Genomic DNA, 23598 nt, shown 5'->3' on the forward strand with positions numbered 1-23598 from the left:
TAATGTCAAAGATTGGAGATGCGCTTCCGTGTTGGCCTTTCACAATAAAGGCTTCTGGTTTTGCGTCTGTAGCTGTAGGAATTCTCAGAGGAAAATGTGTGCGTGGGGGGAAATAAGCAAAAGAACCTATTATGATGACGATTACTTGAGTGATGATGTATATTTTCACGCTAGCTGAAGTATCCAAGGTAGTTTTCTTTGTCAACTGGAAGAAATACAGTCCAGTTGACAAAGAAAACTACCTAGGCTAACTATGACCTGGATGATTGAGTCTACACAGACAGCTAGCTGAAGTAGTTTGACTTCCTGCCGCGGCCAGATCAGGTCGGGCAACTTGACTCGACTGTGAGTTTGACACTTATCAGTGAACGCCCCTTTCTCAACACACTATCCACTGGGTGATCTGTCAAAGTTTGTCCCTCATAGATATTAATAAACGACCGAACTCTCCCTCTCCGAAGTGGAGGGAGCGCGGCGACTGCTGCTTGGAGCGAATGCGGAACTGTAAAGATCGTACTTCTTGATTCGGCCGCTGGAGGCTGGTGTTGATGCAGCGTCGGTTTTGGGACTTCAAAATACATTAAGAGTGAAACGATATGCAATTGATTAAATCCCATCAGAAGTTGCTGCACAGAGCAATGCGCTGAGATGTAAAATAAACTACAGAAAAAGAAGAAAGCTGTGCCTGAGAACATTGAACATATAGCATGGCTTTCCTTGATATTTGTAGTTTATATAATAATGTATGATTGATAACATATCCTTAGCATTAGGCCTTCTATTTTGGAAAATTAACTCGATTCGATATGTAATTTGTAAGTTTCATCCTCCCCAAATCACCTCAATGCACCTTTTTTCAACTTTCACCACAAATAGACCAACTGACCACTTATTGGATGCTCCCATGAATTACCAAGAGTCCATCAGAGGAAAAATAAGCAGTGTACAGTGGACCGTGAGCCACCCCAGTTGCCATGATACAACCATTCGGTGCTGTAAACGCGCCCTGTGACAATATGGGGTTGTAATTACAGCAGCATATTTAGGGTCTAATCAGGGAAAATAAAAAGACCAGGAGGAACAATGGAAACAGAGAGGAAGAGGGCAAACTGTGGTTCAGATCAGAAGAGGAGAGAAAGAAAAGTTGACCACACAGTTGCAGATCTCAATGTTGATCTGTCTGGAAAAGAAAGAAACAATGAGGTGCAAATGTGAACCAGCATGTCAGAAAGCAGAGAAGCAAGGTGGTGGTGGGGGTAAGGTGTGGCTTTCCATGCAAGTCACTCCATTAGCAGTATCGGAGTGTGTTCTGAGCATGTAGATGCATCATTAAAAGTCTAGCAGAGCGAGTGAGTTGGAGGCTCCCAAGAGTCTGAAAAAGAAAAAATAATGCACTGTTCCCAAAACATCACAGATAAACACTGTGAATAGCTAATGCTGCTTAACATGTAATTCAGTTCAATGGTAAATAATGGAAAGGTTGGCTGTGTATGTGTATCTATAGCTGGGAATTGGCCCAGAAGAATGTTGTGTGTGCAGGGTCTTGTAACTTGTGTCCTTGCTCTTCGTGTCAGCGACGACATGCGTCATAGACGTGTCAACAGTCTGATGTCCTGGAGGGAGACATGGATCGAACCACCAAACCCCACTACCATGTTTTAGGGAGCTATGTGATGATATCATATTTGTTAATAATGTGAAAGGGAGGGTTTTATTCCTCGAGTCCAACCACAGTTGAGATGCTGGGGCCTCACCACTGTCACTGTCCCAGTGAGGGATGCTTTCTTTACCGCTGAGCTAACTTTAAAGACACATGCACGGAAAGGTCAAATTGTGGAATTTCTGACTTAAACCATAAAGTGCTGCTAATGCACTCTGTAACCTTTTACTTTAAGATTCTGCGGTTCATGCTGTCATCTTATGTGAAATCCAACACAAGTCATGATTTGAATGGCACCACTATAATGGACAAACATTACTTTGTTTTAACCTGTTTATTACACAAAAATGGTTATGCATTAATATTTACAGTACTGCAACAGCCATTAATGAATAAAAGCATTTTTCTTCACACTTTTCTGTATTCTATTAGAAGATTCACACTCTGGCTTTAGAAGGAATGGTTAGCATACCAAGGGCAGGACTTTCATAACCACACCATTGTTATGTAAGTCACAGCAGTTGCATAAAAGGAAGACTTTAGAGAGAGCAGTCCAGAACGGAAGGAAGGATATTTGCTTAAAGATGAACAAGCAGTTCACACCCTGCACATTTCATCTTCAAACCCAAAGAGAAGGTGGACTCATACAATACACAAAGGAGGAAAAGCCAAAGTAGCAGGCAAGAAAGTGTGAAACTCACACTTAAAAAACACAAATTATCTGGGCTTCTGCAGGAATTCAGCCTGAAAACAGAAGTGAGGTTGTACTTTTACAAAATGCTGCAATGATCACTTGTGCCTGTGTAAATCATGGGAAAATCAAATCATACCAGAGTTTATCCTGCAGGCTGTCAGACAGGAAGCCCACACAAAAACTATTCCCGGTTTAAAAGTGGCACATGACCCCTTTTCAGTTAACACTTAAGTTCTTTCATGCAACCCTGTGGCAGCAGGAAGCACAACCAAAATGTGCTTTTAAAAACTACTGAAGCTAAAATACAGTATCTGTGAGAAGTTGCAGCCCTATGGGACATATGGTGATTCTGGGAACAATTACAGGAAATCTGTTGCAGGTCACAGTAAGTCAAGTTTGGCTAGAGTTGTAACCCATCTGTCCTGTTTGCCTGTAGCAAAGCGCTGAAAGCCACTCCCGAAGCTTTCAGACAGAGCTCCATAATTACCTTCAGTTAACCTTCAACTCAATGGCCCACAGTAACCTGTCAGTTTAATAGTTGGTGAGGCAACATGATCTCCAGACAGTGAAGATGGCTTTAGAGGGGATCAGCCTCAAAAACAGCCTAAAATAAAGTGGATGCAAAAGAAACATAACGGACTTGGCTAAAAAAATCAGTCTGTCATCAGATGATGAAAAACATCACTGTCTGATATTCATGTTTTTACTATTTGCACAGTTGTTTGACTGAGACTTGAGAGAAAATGAATTATGACTCCTAATTCAAATGTTAGCAGTGCTGTCTGATAGCTGCATCTCACATGCAACAAATACTGACTGAATAGTGCTGTGTGCACTGACAATATATATACCGGTTCTACGGTACAAACCACATATCCAGCTTTAGACGTAGGGTCTGCCATTCTGTACCAAATCAAGAATCTGTCTCGTGCTCTGTCTCGTCATCGAGGGTAGCTAGCAATTGTACCAGAAATGACCTAATGTTGAACCCAGTGTTGAAAAGAGGAAATGAGATGATTAGACAGGTCAAAAGAGCTTAAACAGGGATCCTGGGTGAGATTAACCAATACACCTATCTGCCAGGCCATCAGATTATGTAGGGCAGCTCTCAGATCAACTGGTTTTGTGGTAACAGAGAGCTGAGCTAATGATTTTTGATAATGAGCTGTGAAGATTCCCAATCTCCCTGACGTGTTTTCAGTCCAAATTCATTTTATTAATGTTTTGTTGACAAAAAAAAACATTCATTTGAGATTTCCCATTATCAAAAAGGACTCAGACAGCCTGATGCAGACCCACTGGCTGACAGTTTGCTGAACCCAAAGTAACCCGAACAAAAGAAGTTGTTTACAATCCCAAAGCACAAACCATTGGGGGTCATACCCAGTCTGACACCTACAATGTATGGCATAAGAGAATGACCTACAAGTGAGAGGGGGAGAGGAGAGGTTTGATATTCAAATCTCACATATTCACATTAATAACCATAACATAAAACTAGTTGTCCTCACATCTTCGTGGAAATAGAAAAAAATAAATAAACACAAACTCAAGAACAAACCATCAATCAATACCTGAATTAAAAGGAAAAGAGAAGCTGTCCCTACTCCCCTATGCAGCACAACCCCCGCACCCGGGGCCTGTTTATTCATGAAAGCTTCAACATTATCCACTCTCATTTGAGCTTTCAACCTTTTTCTCCAGCATGGCTACTGGTTCCACACCTCCCACACCATTCATTCTATTTCTGCAGGTTAGCCGAATGACTAAATTAGCAGAGGCAGAGAGAAAGTTGATCAGAGTGTGAACTGGCTTTTATTTTAACCTATATTTTAAACCAAAAATACATAAACTGAAAGAAAAAAATCTTCCCTCAACCTTCAACCCTTCTCTTTAAAAGATCAAACAGTGCAGTGAGACGCCTACATTCAACAAAAAGGTGCTCTAAAGATTCCATCTGTGAGCAAATATCACACCCTTCCCCCAGTTCTTTGCCCCAGGATCATGATGTGTTACCTGTTTGTGGCTATTACCCAGTGTATGACCCTCCATGGGAGGTTAGCGCTCCACTTTTCAACAGGCAGCTTATAGAGGCACATCCAGCTACCCTTTGGGGAGACATCAAAAAACTCGGTCCACCTCAATTGCCTGTACCCCAACAGTGAGGCCAGGTTCAAAAGCTTGACACAGACCCAATAGAGAGTTTGTTTCCCAGTGGCCTGGAAAGTGTCCATCCTTGAGGTGGAAAAAGACAGGATCTGTCCTCCTCCCTCTTACCATTCCCTCACAGCTGGAGCAGGGAATGTAGGGAAACTGTACTCTCCTCCATCAAGCCACTGTTCACAGTGAGTCCGATTGTCGGTGAAGGATCTCCAACGGGCCGGCAGAGCAGCACGGATTTTAGCCAATATCCTCTCGAGCAATCTAAATTATCCTTGTTCTCAGTGGGTGCAGCGATGAGTCCCTGGCCCTCAACAGGTGGCCCAACTTAGTGCAGCCAGCCTCACGAAGACAGGTTCTAAGGCTGGAAGACTGCAATTTTGCGAGCTGAGAATGCTGTCAAATAACAATGCCTCTGCGAACACCCAGAGACCAGGAATCGCATCCCCTGTCCGTTTAACATTAAACATCTTCCAGGCCTGCAGCAATGAAGAGTAGAGAGGGTCAAGGCCCATGATCTCACCACCACCTTGATCAAGGAGGAAGAGCTGCTTGTCATAACCTAGCTGGCCACCCCTCTTCAGTAGCAGCCAAGCTGTGTCCAGCCAGCATCGTCATACAGCATCCCCTTGGCCGAGTTCAATCGGAAGGATGCCATCTTTGTCGCGATGTCCACTAGCCCCTGACCTCCCTCCTCCACAGGCAGATAGAGGACTGCAGCTCTCACCCAATGCCGGCCAGACCAGAAAAATGATGTGCTCCTCCACTGACCCAACAGCAGAGCCCCACTTTTAGCCCAGTTAACACGTGTAGAAGACGCTTTTTCATACAATAACAGTGTTTCCTGCAGACACTGATCGTTCTCCGTGCTAGTGATGAAAATGTTAACATCCTCTGTGTATACAGAGACAACTAGAGGATGGTCAAGGCTGCAAGACTGTGAAAAAGTGAACCCCCTAGCCGGCCGCTCAGCCTGTACAGCAGGGGCTCAATGGCTAGACTATACAGCTGACCTGAAATACGGCATCCCTGCCTTATTCCCCGCTGTACAGGGATGGGCCAGCTTAGCCCCGCCCCCATTTTAACTAAACACTGTGCACCCCAATACACCAAGGTAACCCATGAATAAAACCTTTTGCCTTTCGCCACCAAAATCCCTCAACACCGATCACTGGATTGGTCCACCCTGTCACAAGCCTTCTCCTGACCCAGAATCCCCATGTCCACATTAAAATATTTACAAGCTTCAATTATGCCTCTTAATAAGAAAATATTGTCCATCATTGACATCTGTGGGACACAGTATGTCTGGTCAATGTCTAAAATGTTCTCCAGAACTCCCTTTAGTTTGTTGGACAGGGCTCTGGAAAGAACTTCATAGTCTGTACAGAGGAGAGCCACCAGCCTCCTGTTCCTCTGCTGTACCAAGTCCCCCTTCTTTGGCAACAAAGAGAGAACAGCCCGGTGATAGGAGACCAGAAGCAATCCTGACGCCAGAGACTCCAAAAGCACCAAGTGTAAGTCTCGGCTAAGCAGTGGACAAAAATGTTAAAAAATGTCTGTAGAGAGACCATCCCTTGTGCCCGTCCTAAAGCCATCTGATTGACTGCGACTGTCAGTTTCTCTAGGGTCAGTTCACAGTCAAGGGAGGTCTTCTCCTCTGGGCTGAGCTGAGGGAGGCCCTCCAGGAGTTCCTCATGGCTTTGCAGGCTGCAGCGCTCCGTCCCAAAGAGACTGTCATAGAAACTCCTGATGTGGGCTCTCATTTCCTCCAGGACTGTTGTAATTCTGCCCGCTGGGAGATGAAGGCAGGCCATCTGCTTCCTCCTGGCCACCGACCTCTCCAGATTAAAGAAGAAAGAGCTTGGAGCATCTCCTCCAGGTGGAGGAAGCACAATCTTACCAGAGCCCCCTTTACTCGCTCCCTCAGGAAGGTTCTCAGCTCCATACTCTTCTCCTGGAGCCGGTGACCAGAGGTGGGGTCACTGTATGTGCGTACCTAAAAAATTATTGACATCCTCCAGAGTGTAGAGGTTGGATGTGATCCTGGGACTTTGGGACGTGGCCGCTGTAGGTAACGCCGCTGCATGCGCCGCCACAACCAGGTGCTGACCAGCAGCGGCAGCAAGCGGAGCCGCTGGCTGTTTATGGGGACATGCGAGGCGTTTATGCCCAACATCTCCACACTCGAAACACTTCATGTGACCTGAGCTGGCGTACACCATGTACGTGCTGTCACCCTGTCTGACTCAAAAGGACACCTCCAGAATCTGAGACAGTGAGTCCAGGAACATGAACACCTGCCTTGTCAGAGACTGGACGTGAATCAGTATAGGGTATTTACACCCTAAGTTCACCGTTTAAATACGCTGGCCATCTTCCCAAACCTGCGGAGCTCCGTTTCCAGCAGCTCATTAGGGATAAACGGTGTGACACCAGACACGCTGATCCATACAGAGGGCAACAACAGCGTGAAGGTGATCCGAACAAGTGGTTCTGACCTCAGAAAAACAACAACAGGCTTATTCATGTGGGAAGCGAAGGACAGACTACTTTGTCCCACCTGCTCCGCCGCAGCCAGGAGGACCTCCTCCACATTGACGCTCCGCTCTGTAGGGACTATCTGCACACCTTGGCGCATGGAGGTGGCGTCTCAGAGGACGGCATTCATCCCAAATTCCACCCGCACGGTAAAATCTAAATAATCATGAATTTATCCACACTGCAAATAAAACAGAACTAAATAACTTAGCTGATCATGCAGGACAGAAAAGAGATAAGAAAATAGAAATAACACAGCAAAGTAAATTCAGACTACGTACCACTCACGCATCCACCACCACGCTCAGCGAAAAGTGGAAACCACAACAGAAGCTCTTTCGGCCTGTGTTAAGGAGTGCAGGCTATACACCTCATGGGGAGTCTTTCAACAGTGTCGGTCGAACTATTGCCTAATCATGGGAACAAAAGAGTGTGTTGAGTCACCGAGGCGCAGGCCACCCAGACATATGGATGATGGCAAGACAAATTAAAAAACTGAAACCTGCATTTGCAGGCCCGAAGAAATTGCATTGTCCTTTGACGATTGCTCTATTTGTTCCGCAATGGATATGTCAAGTGGTGCATGCCTCTTGGGTGCAGGTCTTAAGATAAAGTTTGCGCCACAGACTTTTAGTGAAGACCTGGAAAGCATAACCGGTAACTATCGCTATTATCCTGTTCCTCCCTAAATAATGGTTCCGGAGTTTCATGTGTCTTTCCCCCTAAATGATGGAAAGTACTGTAGTGTCCGAAGAATGTGTATTTTTCCTAGCAGATCCTGACTTTTGACCTCTGAGGATCTTAGCTTTAGAGATCTTATCTTCTTCTTCAGCCATCCTGGCACCATCTCAACATGTTCCATCTGTGTCCTGTCACCTATGTTTTTCTGTGCTCATGATTTAATGTCTTGTTATCCCCCAAGTGGAATTGATGTGAAGGAGTACAGGGGTCCACAGGCTCTTGGGCTCTCAGACTGGACTCTATACCATTTGGTTGGTTATATTGTGTCATGAGGTCACAAGAAAGGAATGTGTTTACTTGACCATATATAAGGGTCTACCGAACAAAGCACTTCAGAGATCTTCACCATCAGGACCACGAAACCTCCTTCGGACAATCTGCAGTGTTCGATTGATGCCTGACTGTTCTCTCCAACAAACATCTCTCATAACCAAGTCGGTGTCTACGAAGATTCCTTTTTCATCAGCACATCTCAACGATCACCAGAACAAATTTACCGCAGTACAAGGACGATCAGGACTTCATAACCTGCAGACCCACAAAATGGGCATCGAGAGATACTGTCCAGCCGTATTTCCTAGACTTAATAAACCTGGAATTGCATCCACTGTCCGTTTAACATTAAATATCTTCCAGGCCTGCAGCAATGAAGCGTAGAAAGGGTCAAGGCCCATGATCTCACCACCACCTTGATCAAGGAGGAAGAAACCTCACAACCCTAGAGAAAGCAAGGAGCTCATGGGATTACATCACCCTCCTCTGGGACACCATAATAGCTCAGCCACTGGCAGACTACACTCTCCTAGTTCGCAAGGTTTTAGGATGAGCGGACGTGACCAGAAACACAGGATTCTCTTGTGGGACTGTGAGAAAGTAGATGCAGAGCTCCTCAACTGGGACAACTCCACCCTATATACGCCTGTCAAGATTGACAATCACACCATGTTCTTACATCCAAGAACTTCAATAGCCTACGCATCATCTCCTCCTGCCCCAACACACCTTTACATGCTAATTAGAGTTGAATGCTCTTCCTACCTTGGAGCAACGGGGTCTGGTCAGCCTCCAAGCCTTGTCCATTTGCCGAGGAACATCACTATGGTCAAAACACACTCACAGTGTTGTGTAGAGTTCATTGCTGCAGCTGACCAGCTAGCGCTTAGGGCGAGCCATGATGACTACTTTTGAGCAATAAAGTCTCTCTACCCTTACTCTCAGAAGGTCTATCAAAGTGCTCCTTAACGGAAAGCTAGATGACATTGGGGAGATACTACAACCCTACATCCAAGGGTCCCCCCATTCAGAGAGCCTTGTATCTATCCTCGTGCCCAAAGAAAAGGAACTAAAAGTGAAAGGGAGGTTCTTTTCAAAGCAATCACTGCCTGTGTGAGTCTACCAGGTTTTAAGCAAGCTCAACCTCAAACAATCGATTTTACCCTACCTTCCTTTTCAGTCAGTGACTACTGGCTCAACTCGATTATCGCACATTCTGGACAAAAATCTCAAACCAAATAATTGACCATACAGCATTCTTCATCAACCTTGATTATGAAAGCTGGTGCAACACCTTTAGACTAGAATTTCAGGACCCACTGTGTAAAGAACTTGACAAGGATGTTTTCCTCAGGGGTTGGCTCTTATCTTCCACTGGCTACCTGCTTCTTGATACAGGACCATTACAACCTTCCAAAGCAGGGTGAAAACAGGTATCCCGTGGAGGAAGGATCCCTATGCATGCATGGTTCTCTGACCATGGGCGAGGGGATGAGGCAGAATCTTTGGACAATATTAACAGGATGTATGGAGCTCCTAGTCCTTGAGAAAGCAGGCATAAGAGGTGAGGTACTAGGGCAGGGTGACAATCAAACTCTAGTCATCCATACTCACCCAAATTAAGACTGTTAGGGACCCAGTTCTGCTTACTCTTAAAGAGTACTCTGCAGGCTGTGGGCTGGTTTTGAAACCTGACGAGTGCTGGTTGAGCGATGTGCTCTATGAGTATGGAAAGAAGATGTACTTCTGTGGAGGACAGGTCAGTAACTTTCTGAAGATCTTTTCAAGAATTTATGATAACACAGGGGAGCTTTATCCAAACATCTATGCAAGACTATAATGTTTGAGCTCTAGTTGCTTGACTGCGGCACAAGCCAACTACACACCCTGGCCATTTGTTATAGCATGTATACTGGTGTACTGCCTAGAGATTAGAATCCTTCTTCTGCACCGTATATCATCCTTGCCACAGACGGTTGCAAGCCTAGCTCTTGATGGACCTGCCCTTGGCGGCCTTCCTTCTCATGCGACCCTCGCGTCTGTTTTCTTCCGGGGAATGCCTAACCAACTCTCAACTGTCTTTCATCGGGACTGCCATAGATGAGGGGGTAAGCAAGCATTCTGTGAGGAAAATGTGCAAAATCTTCATGCCTGGTTACCCATCACCACAAGCCCTGGTAGTCGACCCAACATGCCTGAACATTGTCCAGATCAGATTCCTGGAACGGATTGTGAGGCAGTGGATCGAAGAAGGCCTAGTGAAGATGACCTCATCTTCAAGATTGCTAAAGTTGTTCTAGCTTAACTTAACCTACTCCGCTGCTGTTCTTGCCCGGGACCTGTACTCAATTGGAGTAGAGGGTGAACAGGAAAGGAGCCAGAACTGTTCCCTGCGGGACACCAGTGATGCAGAGAAGCGGATCTGACTCGGAGCCCTTCACACTCACAAACAGGGTGTCCAGAGGTGGTGATCCACCCCAGCTACCTGCAGCTTGTCCCCCAGCAGCCTGGGCTGGATGGTGTTGAATGTACTGGAGAAATCAAAAAACATGATCCTCACAGTGCTCCCAGCCTTCTCCAGGTGAGTGAGGGAGGTGTGAAGGAGGTAGATGACGGCATCGTCCACCCCGATGCTCGGCTGGTAGGCGAACTGCAGCGGGTCCATGAAGGAGCTCACCAGTGGGCGCAGGTGGGCGAGGATGAGTCTCTCCTGCGTCTTCATCAGATGAGACGTCAGAGCTACCGGCCTGTAGCTGTTGGGCTCCTTGGGGTGCGGTGTCTTCGGCACTGGGACGATGCAGGATGTCTTCCACAGCTGCGGCACTCTCCCCAGCTTCAGGCTCAGGTTGAACATGTGACTGAAGATCCCACACAGTTGGTCTGCGCAGGACCTCAGGAGCCTGGAGCTGATGCCATCCAGACCTGTCGCTTTCCTGGCCCTGTTCTTCTTCAGGGCCATCCTCACCTGGTGTGGTGTGAGGGACAGGCTGGAGCAGGGAGGTGTTGGTGGGGGGGATGGGCATGGGTCAGAGTGTGAAGGGTCAGGTATGTGTGAGCCAGAGTGTGAAGAGTCAGGTGTGAGCTGATGGTCCTGAGAGAGGGGGAGGGGGCCAGGAAGACAGTGGATTGGGGGAACAGACAGTGGCGGGGGTAGCAGCAGAGGAGAGTGGGATGGGGGAGGGGTGGGTGCCTGATCAAATCTATTGAAGAACAAGTTCAGGTCGTTAGCCCACCCCCGGTCACCCACAGGTTGGGACTTCTGCTCTTTGAAGCCCGTGATGGTCTTCAGTCCCTTCCATACCCCACAGATGTTGTTCTGCTGCAGCTGGTTTTCCATCTTCCTCCTGTAGTTGTCCTTCTCCTGTCTGATCTTCCTCCTCAGTTCCCTCTGCACAGTCTTCAGCTCCTCCTTGTCTCCAGACACAAAAGCCCTCTTCTTCTCCTTCAGGAGGGCCTTTATGTCTGGGGTGATCCAGGGCTTGCTGTTGGAGAAACTCCGTACAGTCTTGGTGGGTACGGTGTTCGCCACACAAAAATTAATATAGTCCGTGATGCAGTGGGTGAGATTGTCAGTGTCCTCCCCATGGGCGTCGCTGAATACATCCCACAGGGTTGTGTAAAACAGTCTTTCAGGGCCTCCTCGGCTTCTTCGGACCATTTCTTCACTGTGCGGGTGACAGCAGGCTGTCTCTGCACAAGAGGTTTGTACACAGGCTGGAGGTGTACTAGGTTGTGGTCGGCACGGCCCAGGGGAGGAAGTGGGAGCGAGTGGTATGTGTTGGCATAGAACAGGTCCAGTGTTTTATTGGGCCTCATTCACGAACCGTTCTTACGTACAAATTTGTTCTTAAGTCCCGCTTACGCATATTTTACGAAGACTGTGGCATTCACGATTTTCTTCTTATCCTGGATTTATGCGTAGGTAAGAACAAATCCTACGAACACTCAGGAGTACTCTTACGCACATTTCAGTGCCGACATATTGTCATGGTTGCGTTTTCTTCTCTTGTGCAGTTCAATAAAATTCAATATTACAATGATATTTCTGTCATATTTATTTATGCATTTATTTATTTATTTATGGGGCCAGACTGCAGGCACGCGGTTCACGTTCGAGCGCAATTAATTGCCCGTTTGTGAATAAAATGACAGTGACAGTGTTGCCTCGGGGCCCAGGTCTGTATCCAAACACTCAGCTGATGGTACAACTAAAGAGGTGGGGAAATTAAACAATCAATTAAAATAAATAACATTACAATTACAGTATAAGATTTTCCAACTCGGACAGGCTTTTGGTGTCTGCTGTTCCTCCTCCAGTCCGTTGCGTCTCCCGTCGGAATTTAGCTATGTTTTTTTTTGGTTTCAGATTTAAGATCAAACCATTTTTTTTTTTCACTTCCGCTACTGAGTGTCCTTCTCCTGACACTGCGTCCACTGCACGTGTGATTGCCTCCCATGTTTCCTTTTTATTAGTGCTGGTATAACCAGCACTAACATTACTGAATATAACGGATTTTCTTCGGGTGAGTTCCTGCAGCAGTACCTCCACCTCTGAACGACCAAAGTTTTTTTTCTCCTCACCTGCTGCGCTCCATTCGACTTCTTTTTTGCTTTGGGCATTTTGCTGCTTTTTGCTCTGTCTACAGGGCCCTGCTGCAGTTCCTTTTATGGGCATTAGTGGGCGGTGACTTATGCTAATTGTATGTTAATTAGAATCACCTGGCACGCGCCCTCAACTTACGAGTAGATGGCATTCATCAAGCTAGGAACACAGTTGCGAACAATTCTGAGGCTTACGAACGCGTTGATGAATCTGACATAGGGTTTTCTTAAGAAACGTCTTAAGAACAATTTAAGAAAGAATCTAAGAAGATTCTTAAGAGCATATTGGTGAATGAGGCCCATTGTCCCTGGTGTGGCACGTGACGTACTGGGTGAATTTGGGCAGAGAAGATGATGGAGAGGCATGAGTGAAGTCTCCAGAGATGAGGAGGAGGGCGTCAGTGTGTTTTGTCTGCAGCCTGCTCACTGCTGAGAGCAGGACATCACAGGCTGCATCAGCGTTAGCAGAGGGGGGGATGTACACAACCACAGCGAGGGCATGTGTGAACTCCCTTGGCAGGTAGTGAGGCCTCATGCTAACGGCTAACAGTTCAATGGGCCAGATTCACGAAACGTTCTTACGAACAAATTTGTTCTTAAGTCCCACTTACGAACATTTTACGAAGATTGTGGCATTCACCAATTTCTTCTTATCCTGGATTTATGCGTAGGTAAGAACAAATCCTACGAACACTCAGGAGTACTCTTACGCACATTTCAGTGCCGACATGTTGGCATGGTTGTGTATTCTTCTCTTATGGAGTTCAATAAAATTCAATATTACAATGATAATTATGTCATATTTATTTATTTCCTATTTTTGGTGATTCACAGAGAATTTTAAAATTACGTAAATGTGCCAATGACTTAACTTTAATCAACCAAATTGGAAACCATGCCAAAACTGTCTTTTTATTTGATTTTATCTTGATTTATTTTAAGAAGGACCTCCCGTTCCAGGGGGGGCCGGTCACTGGGTCGGACCTGGTCCCTTCGCCCGAGCCCCCGCCTCCCCCCCAGGTTGTGGATGGGGGGGCTGCCTACAGAGTCCGGCGCATCCTGGATGTCTGGCGACGGGGACGAGAGTTCCAGTTCCTTGTCGACTGGGAGGGGTACGGGCCGACGAGGCGATCGTAGGTCCACCACCTTTTCATCCTGGACAGCGACCTCTCCTATGACTTCTACCGCCCCTACCCGGATAAGCCTGGTAGGGCGCCAGGAGGCACCCGCTGAGGGGGAGGTAATGTTGGGGTCCAGGCTTCCCGGTTGTGTTTTTCCTGCAGGGGGCATGGTGGAGCCATGCTCCGGCCACCGGTTGGCGCACCCGCAGGCCATCAGCGATCAGCTGCCTATTTAAGGCCTACCAGTGTCGGAGGATTTTTGCGTGATTTTGGTGTTTCTGGTGACTTTGTTGGTTTCGGAAGATTTTGGTGATTTTGTGGCTCCACGCTGGAGCTCTTTGTGCGCACCCAAAGTAAGAACTGTTGCTTCTCGGCAGTCCAGGAGGCCCTTTTTGTGTTTGTTAAATAAAACCTACTTTGGACCTTTTTATCACTGCGTCTTGCCTGCGTTCGGGTCCTGTACAACCACGTATCGTAACAGACTCTCTGCCCTACTCCTAGTGGGAGCCAACTAGCTCCACCTCTTAAAGTCTAGAACCACTTCCTGTTCACTTCTGCTAATCAGAGGCTGTGTCTGAAACCACCCCCTATACCCTACATAGTGCACTCAATAGTGTGGACGCCATTTTGAAATAGTGTCCAAATTCTTAGTGAGCATCGCTGGACCCTATGTATTTAATTTTTTGTCAAGAAACAACAACAAGTGGGACACAATCGTGAAGTGGAACGAAATTTATTGAATAATTTAAACTTTTTTAACAAATAAAAAACTGAAAAGTGGGGCGTGCAATATTATTCGGCCCCCTTGCGTTAATACTTTGTAGCGCCACCTTTTGCTCCAATTACAGCTGCAAGTCGCTTGGGGTATGTTTCTATCAGTTTTGCACATCGAGAGACTGAAATTCTTGCCCATTCTTCCTTGCAAAACAGCTCGAGCTCAGTGAGGTTGGATGGAGAGCGTTTGTGAACAGCAGTCTTCAGCTGTTTCCACAGATTCTCGATTGGATTCAGGTCTGGACTTTGACTTGGCCATTCTAACACCTGGATATGTTTATTTGTGAACCATTCCATTGTAGATTTGGCTTTATGTTTTGGATCATTGTCCTGTTGGAAGATACATCTCCATCCCAGTCTCAGGTCTTGTGCAGACTCCAACAGGTTTTCTTCCAGAATGGTCCTGTATTTGGCTCCATCCATCTTCCCATCAATTTTAACCTTCTTCCCTGTCCCTGCTGAAGAAAAGCAGGCCCAAACCATGATGCTGCCACCACCATGTTTGACAGTGGGGATGGTGTGTTCAGGGTGATTAGCTGTGTTGCTTTTACGCCAAACATATCGTTTTGCATTGTGGCCAAAAAGCTCGATTTTGGTTTCATCTGACCAGAGCACCTTCTTCCACATGTTTGGTGTGTCTCCCAGGTGGCTTGTGGCAAACTTTAAACGAGACTTTTTATGGATATCTTTGAGAAATGGCTTTCTTCTTGCCACTCTTCCATAAAGGCCAGATTTGTGCAGTGTACGACTGATTGTTGTCCTATGGACAGACTCTCCCACCTCAGCTGTAGATCTCTGCAGTTCATCCAGAGTGATCATAGGCCTCTTGGCTGCATCTCTGATCAGTTTTCTCCTTGTTCGAGATGAAAGTTTGGAGGGATGGCCGGGTCTTGGTAGATTTTCAGTGGTCTGATACTCCTTCCATTTCAATATGATTGCTTGCACAGTACTCCTTGAGATGTTTAAAGCTTGGGAAATCTTTTTGTATCCAAATCTGGCTTTAAACTTCTCCACAACAGTATCTCGGACCTGCCTGGTGTGTTCCTTGGTCTTCATGATGCTCTCTGCGCTTTAAACAGAACCCTGAGACTGTCACAGAGCAGGTGGATTCTATTTATCATCATCAGTCATTTAGGACAACATTGGATCATTCAGAGATCCTCACTGAACTTCTGGAGTGAGTTTGCTGCGCTGAAAGTAAAGGGGCCGAATAATATTGCACGCCCCACTTTTCAGTTTTTTATTTGTTAAAAAAGTTTAAATTATTCAATAAATTTCGTTCCACTTCATGATTGTGTCCCACTTGTTGTTGTTTCTTGACAAAAAATGTAAATTTTATATCTTTATGTTTGAAGCCTGAAATGTGGCGAAAGGTTACAAGGTTCAAGGGGGCCGAATACTTTCGCAAGGCACTGTAGCTGTATAGTGTGAGCAACACCCTAAGATCCAAAAGGTCCAAAACTAACCAACAACTATAAAACTAATTTTTCAAAATTAATTTAAATAAAGTTCTCCAGAGATATTAGATAGACATGTAAACCTGCAAGGAGAAACTTCTATATTTCTCGGCCTTTCTTTATTCGCCACCACTCCAGCATACATCTATATATGTGTGTGTGTGTGTGTGTGTGTATGCTTGAGAACCGTGCGGTCCTGCTGGATCACACCTAGTTTTCTTTGTCTTGACACAGATTTATGTGATGTTTTTTTATGACCAGGACCACCCTTAGGTCCTCTTTAACCTTCAGATAAACTCTCAAACGTCTATCTGAGGTACAAAAGCGATTTTCTTCTTTCTTTTTTAGAATTTCAATTCGTTTTCTTCTTTCTTTCTTTAGAATGTCAATTAATTACACAAGTCTTTTGGCCTCCCCCTTTTTTTCTTTTTCTTTTTTAACAACAAACTATGAGAAGGTCCTCCAATAAGATCACTCTCACAAGGAAAAAGGGAGAGAGAGAGAGTGAGATGGGAAGGGGCGTTAAACAAACACACTAACAGAGCTCAGAATCAATTCATGTACACACACCCCATCTGCATATGCAGATTTACCTATTAAGACGTCCTGGCACCGCTGCTGTAAACCACAGTTTTTCACGACTGCCCGCACTAAATTTACATCCCTGAAAAGTGGGTACCTGATCAAAAAAATGTCTTCAAACGCACTTGTCAGCCACGCCAGAGAGGACACCCATAACCAAGTATTAATCCCAGATTTCCAGCCACTCAAGAGAGGCCGGCCTGAGTACTCCCAAGGGACACACAGGACTTTGGGACAACTGTCTTGAAACAGCGGCTATTAATACTATAACATCATTACCTGGCCACAACACCGATACATTCTTAGTGTGCGCACGCTCAAATGCCACTTCCTGTACATAACACAGTGTACAGATGGAAATAAGATAAATTTAGAATCAGCTGTCCCTTTTTAGTTGAAGTGAGCAGTGCAAATAAATCTCATGGCCTGTCTCTCCTCCAGAGCCAATAGTTCAGTCTTTCACAAAACAAAAAAGGTTAAATTTAAAAAAATTAGAAGAAGTGTTTCCCAACATCAGCACAAAAATATCCACACACATTAATGATCTTTACGGTGTGTCTAAATTACTCCCCCAAAAGCTTAACTGAACTAACCAGCACCCCAATATGTGAAAAAATATTCACTTTACTTGCCGGCTTGGAGCGGGAGTTGGTCAGATTAGTCGAGATTTGCTGATGAGAAAGGAATCTTCGTAGACACCGACTTGGTTATAAGAGATGTTTATTGGAGAGAACAGTCAGGTATCAATCGGACACTGCAGCTTGCCCGAGGGAGGTTTCATGGTCCTGATGGTGAAGCTCTCCGAAGTGCTTTGTTCGGTAGACCCTTATATATGGTCAAGTAAACACATTCCTTTCTTGTGACCTCAATATATATATATATATATATATATATATATATATATATATATATGTAGAGAGAGAGAGAGAGAGAGATTTTTAGATTTTTTAATCACATCTTTATTTTGCCATTTGTGTTCTACATTAACAGGAATTCATAGGACAAAGCAGCTTGAAAACTAACAATAGATAAATGAGTAGATGAAAAACAAATTAGACCAGTTGGTCTGCAAAAACAAGGTCTTCTTGAATGGAGCACAGGACACCCCCATTGGTCCATGTCCTTACAACTGCTCTAAATCTTCAATGAGAATTCTGGCTTTAATCATTCTACTCAGTTGCAGACCCACATCACAGTCCACACTGTCTTTAACCTTCTTCCTCCTGCTTATGTACACGGCCATTTTAGACTGAAAGAGATTGAAATAAAACAGTTAACAGCTAAAATCCCATAGACGAGCCTCCCCTGGAGGTCGGCTACCTTCTTGGAGAGAGGGGGTTTGTAGAAGCTCCTCCACTCAGGCCGAACCTCTTCCCCCAGGGCTAGTTTGGCCCTCCAGGGTGATCGGGACTGGCACACAAGCCTCTGCCTGTTCAGTTCTCTCACCATCAGTCCAGTCAGAGCCTTGGTCTCAGCCGTCTTCAATGTCACCTCCTGCTGTTGATCTGATCCCGGTTGAATGACGAGGGAGGGGAAAGGATGCTCGGGACAGGGAGAGGTCACCCTCTGGCTATGGTCCCTCAGCAGTTGCCTCTCTCGCCCCATCAGACAGGCGCTCCAGTGGCTCAGTAGTCGTTCCACATTCCTCTTTGATCTCCAGCCCAGATGCGCCTGCAGCTCCGTTGTCTCCTTCAGGTCAGGTCCAGTCAGCTCCAGCAGGGCTCCCAGAGTGGTAACTCCAGCTGTGTGCAGAGCCTCTGCAACTGTTGCTCCTGCCCAGGAAGGGGAACTCAGGAGGCTTCCATGGCTCACTGGTTCCCTCATCAGCCAAAACGAGGATTGATGAAGCTCTGTTTCCACAGCAGCTTCCAGATTCTGAAAAGACGGAAGAGAAGAGAAAACATACTCACGTTCTTGAGCTCCAGTAAGAACACGGACTCCTGTAATCCCAGGCCTTTGATACTCTGCAGGATCAGCCGAGCCAATGGCCTCCAGACCAGGTCTTGGGGACCATACAACAGCCGTTGAATGAATTGAAGCCTGAAAACAACTCTCTTGCTGGCCAAGTGCACCAGCCCCTGTCCCCCTTCCTTCTTAGGAAGGAATAGCACCACCAGTGGAGTCTGTCCCAAAAGAAATCTACTATAACAGTCTGGACCCGGGAGAGTAGGTCTGATGAGAGGCCCACTACAGCGAATCTGTGCCATAAAAAGGAGGACACCAAATTATTTATCACTAATGTCCTGCCTCTATATGACATGCAGGGTAACAGCCATTTCCACCATTTTAGACGTCCCTCAATGGCTTCTAGCACCCCTTCCCAGTTTTTCCTTAAAGACACGTCATCCCCTAAAAACACCCCAAGATACTTCAACCCTCCCATTGTCCACTGGAGTCCCCCCTGGCAACACCAGCTCACCCAGAGAGTCCCTCATGGTTGCAAATGCCACACTTTTTGTCCAATTTATTTTTGGTGAGGAAAGAGCTTTGAAAAACTCAATTGTTTCCTCTAACACCTGAATGTCTCTATGCATGTTTAAAATCATCATTACATCGTCCGCATATGCTGTTAATTTCACCGCTGTAGGGCAACCTGGGAACCTCACCCCTATCAAAGTTTTCCTTATTTTGTTTAACAGCAACAATGGCCAGAGAGTAGAGCATTCCGGAGAGAGAACAACCCTGCCACACCCCTCTCTGGACAGTGAAGGGAGCAGCCAAACCACCATTCATTTTTAGTATACAGTGATCCCTCGTTTATCGCGGGAGTTGCGTTCCAAAAACAACATGCGAAAAGTGAAATCCGTGAAGTAGTCAGCTTTATTTTTTTTAATTATTTTACAATGCAATACTGAACTATAGAATGAAACCAAAAATCAAAACCTGTTTTAAAGCCCAAAATTTGTTTAAAACAATAATTTTAATATAGTAATACAAGGTTGGAAACATTGGGCCAGATTCACCAATATGTTCTTAAGAATCTTCTTAGATTCTTTCTTAAGTTGTTATTAAGAAGTTTTTTAAGAAAACCCTACGTCGGATTCATCAACGCGATCGTAAGCCCCAGAATTGTTCGCAGCTGTGTTCTTAGATTGATGAATGCCATCTGTTCGTAAGTTGAAAGCGCGTGCCAGGTGAGTCTAATTAACATATGATTAGCATAAATCACCGCCCACTAATGCCCATAAAAGGAACTGCAGCAGGACCCTGTAGACAGAGCAAAAAGCAGCCAAATGCCCAAAGCTTGCCTCTCCACGCCTGATTTCGTGTTGAACAATCAAGAAAGGATGGCTAACATGCTTGATAAAATTGCCTCAACCCTGATGACTTTGTTCTTACCTACGCATAAATCCAGGATAAGAAGAAATTGGTGAATGCCACAATCTTCGTAAAATGTTCGTAAGTGGGACTTAAGAACAAATTTGTTCGTAAGAACGTTTTGTGAATCTGGCCCATTGTTATGGGTAGTTGTTGGCGCTCTTTCTTTTTCTGAGCAAGAAGATTTTTATAAACGGATATGCCACCTTCGATTATATTTGAGAACTGCAATGAACGACTCGCAAAAAAAATCTGTGAAGCAGCGAAGCCGTGAAAGATGAAACGCGATATAGCGAGGGATCACTGTACTCCCAACATCACAGTACATGACCTGAACCCTGGCAATAAATCTTGGGCTGAACCCAAACGCGGCGAGCGTCTTCCACATGTACTGGTGTTCAACCCGATCAAAAGCCTTTTCCTGGTCCAAGAAAATAAGACCAGTATCAATGCCCAAAGAGCTAGAGATGTCCAAAACATGCTGAATCAATTTGATATTATGACTGATCCGCCTGCCAGGTACACAGTAGGTCTGATCTACATGAATCACCTCTGCCATTACCTCCCTGAGTCAGAGAGCTAGCGCCTTGGAGAGGATCTTATAGTCTCCACAAAGCAAGGTGACTGGCCTCCAATTCTTCAATTCCTGGAGGTCTCCTTTCTTTGGGAGCAGGGTGATGGCCGCTCTCCTGCAGCTCTGTGGCAACAGTCCAGTTCTCCAGCTCTCCAGGAATACCTCGAACAAATCCTTACCCACCACCGACCAAAAGGCTTTGTAAAACTCTACTGGGATACCGTCGATGCCTGGAGCTTTGCCATTTGCCAGGCTCATGAGGGCCACATGAAGCTCTTCCAGGGTCAGGTCAGCTGACAGAAGAGTGTTTGAAGACTTTCCCACCTGAAGAAGGTCAGACAAGAACTCTGTCTCCAGCTCTGGATCCCCCACTGTGTCACTTTTAAAGAGTTCCTTGTAGAAACAAGTGGCCTGTCTTCTGATTCCAGCAGTCTCAGTGATGTCAGAGCCATCGTCAGCACGCAGGCAGTAGATAACCTTCCTCTGGCCATTCTTCTGCTCCAAACTGAAGAAGAACTTGGACGGGGCATCCATCATGGAGGCGTTCATGTAGCGAGAGCGCACCAGTGCCCCCTGTGCTGTGATGCCCAACAGGCTGGCTATGGCGGCGTTTTTGCTTTGGAGGACTTCAACATGTCCTCTGTTTCCTGTACAGCTCAGCAGGTTCTGTTCCTCAGTCTCCAGGTCCTGCAGGGATCCGGTGATGTGCTTGGTGACGTTGCGAGTATACTGTTGACAGAATTGTTGAATTACAGTTTTCCCAAAATCCCACCACCTGTGCAGCGATGAAAACATTGCTTTCCTGAGTCTATGTGCATCCCATAACACCTGCAGAGCCTGTCTAAAGGCATGATCTTCTAACAGAACGGTGTTAAAGTGCCAGAAGACACTGGAGGTTTTAACATTTTGAATAAAAAACTCACATTTTACCAAAGAATGGTCTGAACCACCTATGGGGACGATGTGACAGTTCTTAAAAATGATGTTTGAAACAGTAAAACCGATCTAGTCTAGCCAACGACAAACTGTTGTCGGGAGACAGTGGGCCCAGGTGTACTGCCTGGTGGTGTTGTTGAAACCCCTCCACACGTCCTTCAGGTCATGAGTCTCTAAAAGTCTCTTCAGATGGGCACATGAAGCAGGATGAGGCTCCAGGTGATTCCTGTCCAGTCTTGCATCGACTGTGCAGTTAAAATCACCCCCCATGAATAAGAACTCATCCTGGACACCTCTGACAACATCACACAGGACATTCAAAAAGTTCATCCTGTCTCTGCTCAGCACAGGAGCATAAACACACAGGAAGATCAGTTTCACATTTTCATAAACAGCCTTTACCATTAAGATGTGTCCATCCATAGTGTGGTGCAGCTCCACAGACTGAGGCTTAAAGTGTGGGGAGAACAGGATTCCCACCCCAGCACTGTTGGACAGTTTGTGGCTGAGGAACACCTGGCCTGGCCACTCTCTCCTCCAGTCCCTCTCATTGTTCCCATCACTGTGAGTCTTTTGAATTAGAAGAACATCCAGTTTTTTCAGCCGGCACAGCTGAAACGGGGAAGCTTGCTTGGTATCACGATGACCCACAAAGTGAAGAGAACAAATAAAAACAGGGGATAAAATAGACATGTCATTAAAAAGAAACACTAGCCAATGTCTTGTTGGATCGCAATACCTCCCGTATGTAGCTGCCGATCCGCGTGTTCTTTGAATGAAGACTTCGAGAAGAAAAGTACCAATTTCAAAATGTATTTGACAATAGAACCAATTCCAGACACAAATATTACAGAGCTCCGGGCCAGTTCATAACCCTAGCAACAACAGAGTCAATTGTCAGGGCATGAAGTCTGACAACCTAACTATCCCTTGGCCCAGTCCTTTATAGTCACACACATGTAAATTCACAATGTTCATGCAATCCAATCCAGATCCCCTGCTGGGATGTCCTCGTCCTCTTCCTCCAGTCCCATGCGGTGTTGGTAGGGTTCTTCTTTTCCATTGTTTTCCCAGGTGGCCAGATCCCATTTTTCATGCAAATGTGATCATCAACCCCCTGATGTCCTGTATACAATGAGTGTTTGACACCTCCTGCCTGACTGGCTCCTGAGATAACAATAGAACAAACAACAATCCTGCAAATGGAATGTCTCTGCTCATTATTACATTTACCAATGAGTCTACCTTGCCTAACTTCTAAGAGAAGACAGAAACATATGGTGAAACACATAACAAGATAAAGACAATTCTCAACAATCCCCCTTTTGGCCTAGCCTAAGCTAGGCCAATACAAACAATTCATTGACAACTCCTCTTGATGTAATGAAGAATAATAGACGTTTAATCATGGTGCCATCTTCTTTAGATGTTCCTCGATCCGTCCAAGCGTTCTCTGTGAATTACCTGCTGGGGTACATTGATTCCAGTAATACCAGTGTTAGGGTTAAGGTGTTAAGGTGTTAGTATGTTAGGGTTAGGGTTAACATGTAATGTTCACTCTGCAACTTCAAAGTGGCCCGTCCACCTATGCTCTGACCACTTTGCTTGATGACTCTCAGAAGAACCCACTCAGCTGTGTGTGGAATTCCTGGATCCTTACTGACTCTGTAACAGAGGTTGCCTGTTGGGAGAAAACTGAGAGAGTCGTTTTTAGTTGAACAAAATAAAATCTACATTTCATAAAAGTGCTGGGCTGGCCTATGGATTGTAAATCTCTATTCTTAAAATGAGTTCCATTGTCAGATCTAATTTGTTTGGGAAACCATGTGCCGGATTAATCAAAAATTTAATAACGCTTTTTGCCTCTTCTACTTTACGGGAACCGCCTCTGGCCAGCCAGTGTATGCATCCACTGCGACCAAGAGGTATCGGAACCCATTGACCCTGTCTATCATATCAGTGAAATCTATAATTTTCTTGCCCTGCCATTGGGGCAACTGGAAACTTTCCCTCATATGGTCGAATTGTTGATTTTACGTTAAATTGTGTACATATTGAGCATTCTCTGCATCATTCGTGGTTTCCCGCAGTGTGTCAGGCCATGGGCCTCTTCCAGAACGGCATCTAACAGACCGGGCGGGAGAACAGGTCTGCCGTCTGGGACC

At 45.7% G+C, this 23598-nt stretch overlaps 1 protein-coding gene across 3 annotated transcripts; it reads right to left on the bottom strand.

Annotated features, from left to right (window-relative positions):
- Window positions 1-17566: 17566 nt before the first annotated feature.
- On the bottom strand, window positions 17567-22181 carry LOC115252759 (uncharacterized). Of its 3 annotated transcripts, none has more exons than XM_029848790.1 (3): window positions 21836-22181; window positions 17926-18480; window positions 17567-17854 (listed from the first exon to the last, which is right to left on the bottom strand). In XM_029848790.1, the coding sequence occupies exons 1-3, from the start codon at window positions 22124-22126 to the stop codon at window positions 17729-17731; spliced, it is 972 nt and encodes a 323-aa protein (XP_029704650.1). In that variant the 5' UTR covers window positions 22127-22181; the 3' UTR covers window positions 17567-17728. The 3 variants fall into 3 exon arrangements, with proteins under 3 accessions (XP_029704650.1, XP_029704651.1, XP_029704652.1); XM_029848791.1 differs by lacking the exon at window positions 21836-22181 and adding an exon at window positions 20822-21074; XM_029848792.1 differs by lacking the exon at window positions 21836-22181 and adding an exon at window positions 19212-19430.
- Window positions 22182-23598: the final 1417 nt, after the last annotated feature.

The sequence above is a fragment of the Takifugu rubripes genome, chromosome 15 (genome assembly GCF_901000725.2).
Source record: "Takifugu rubripes chromosome 15, fTakRub1.2, whole genome shotgun sequence".
Taxonomy (NCBI): Eukaryota; Metazoa; Chordata; class Actinopteri; order Tetraodontiformes; family Tetraodontidae; genus Takifugu; species Takifugu rubripes.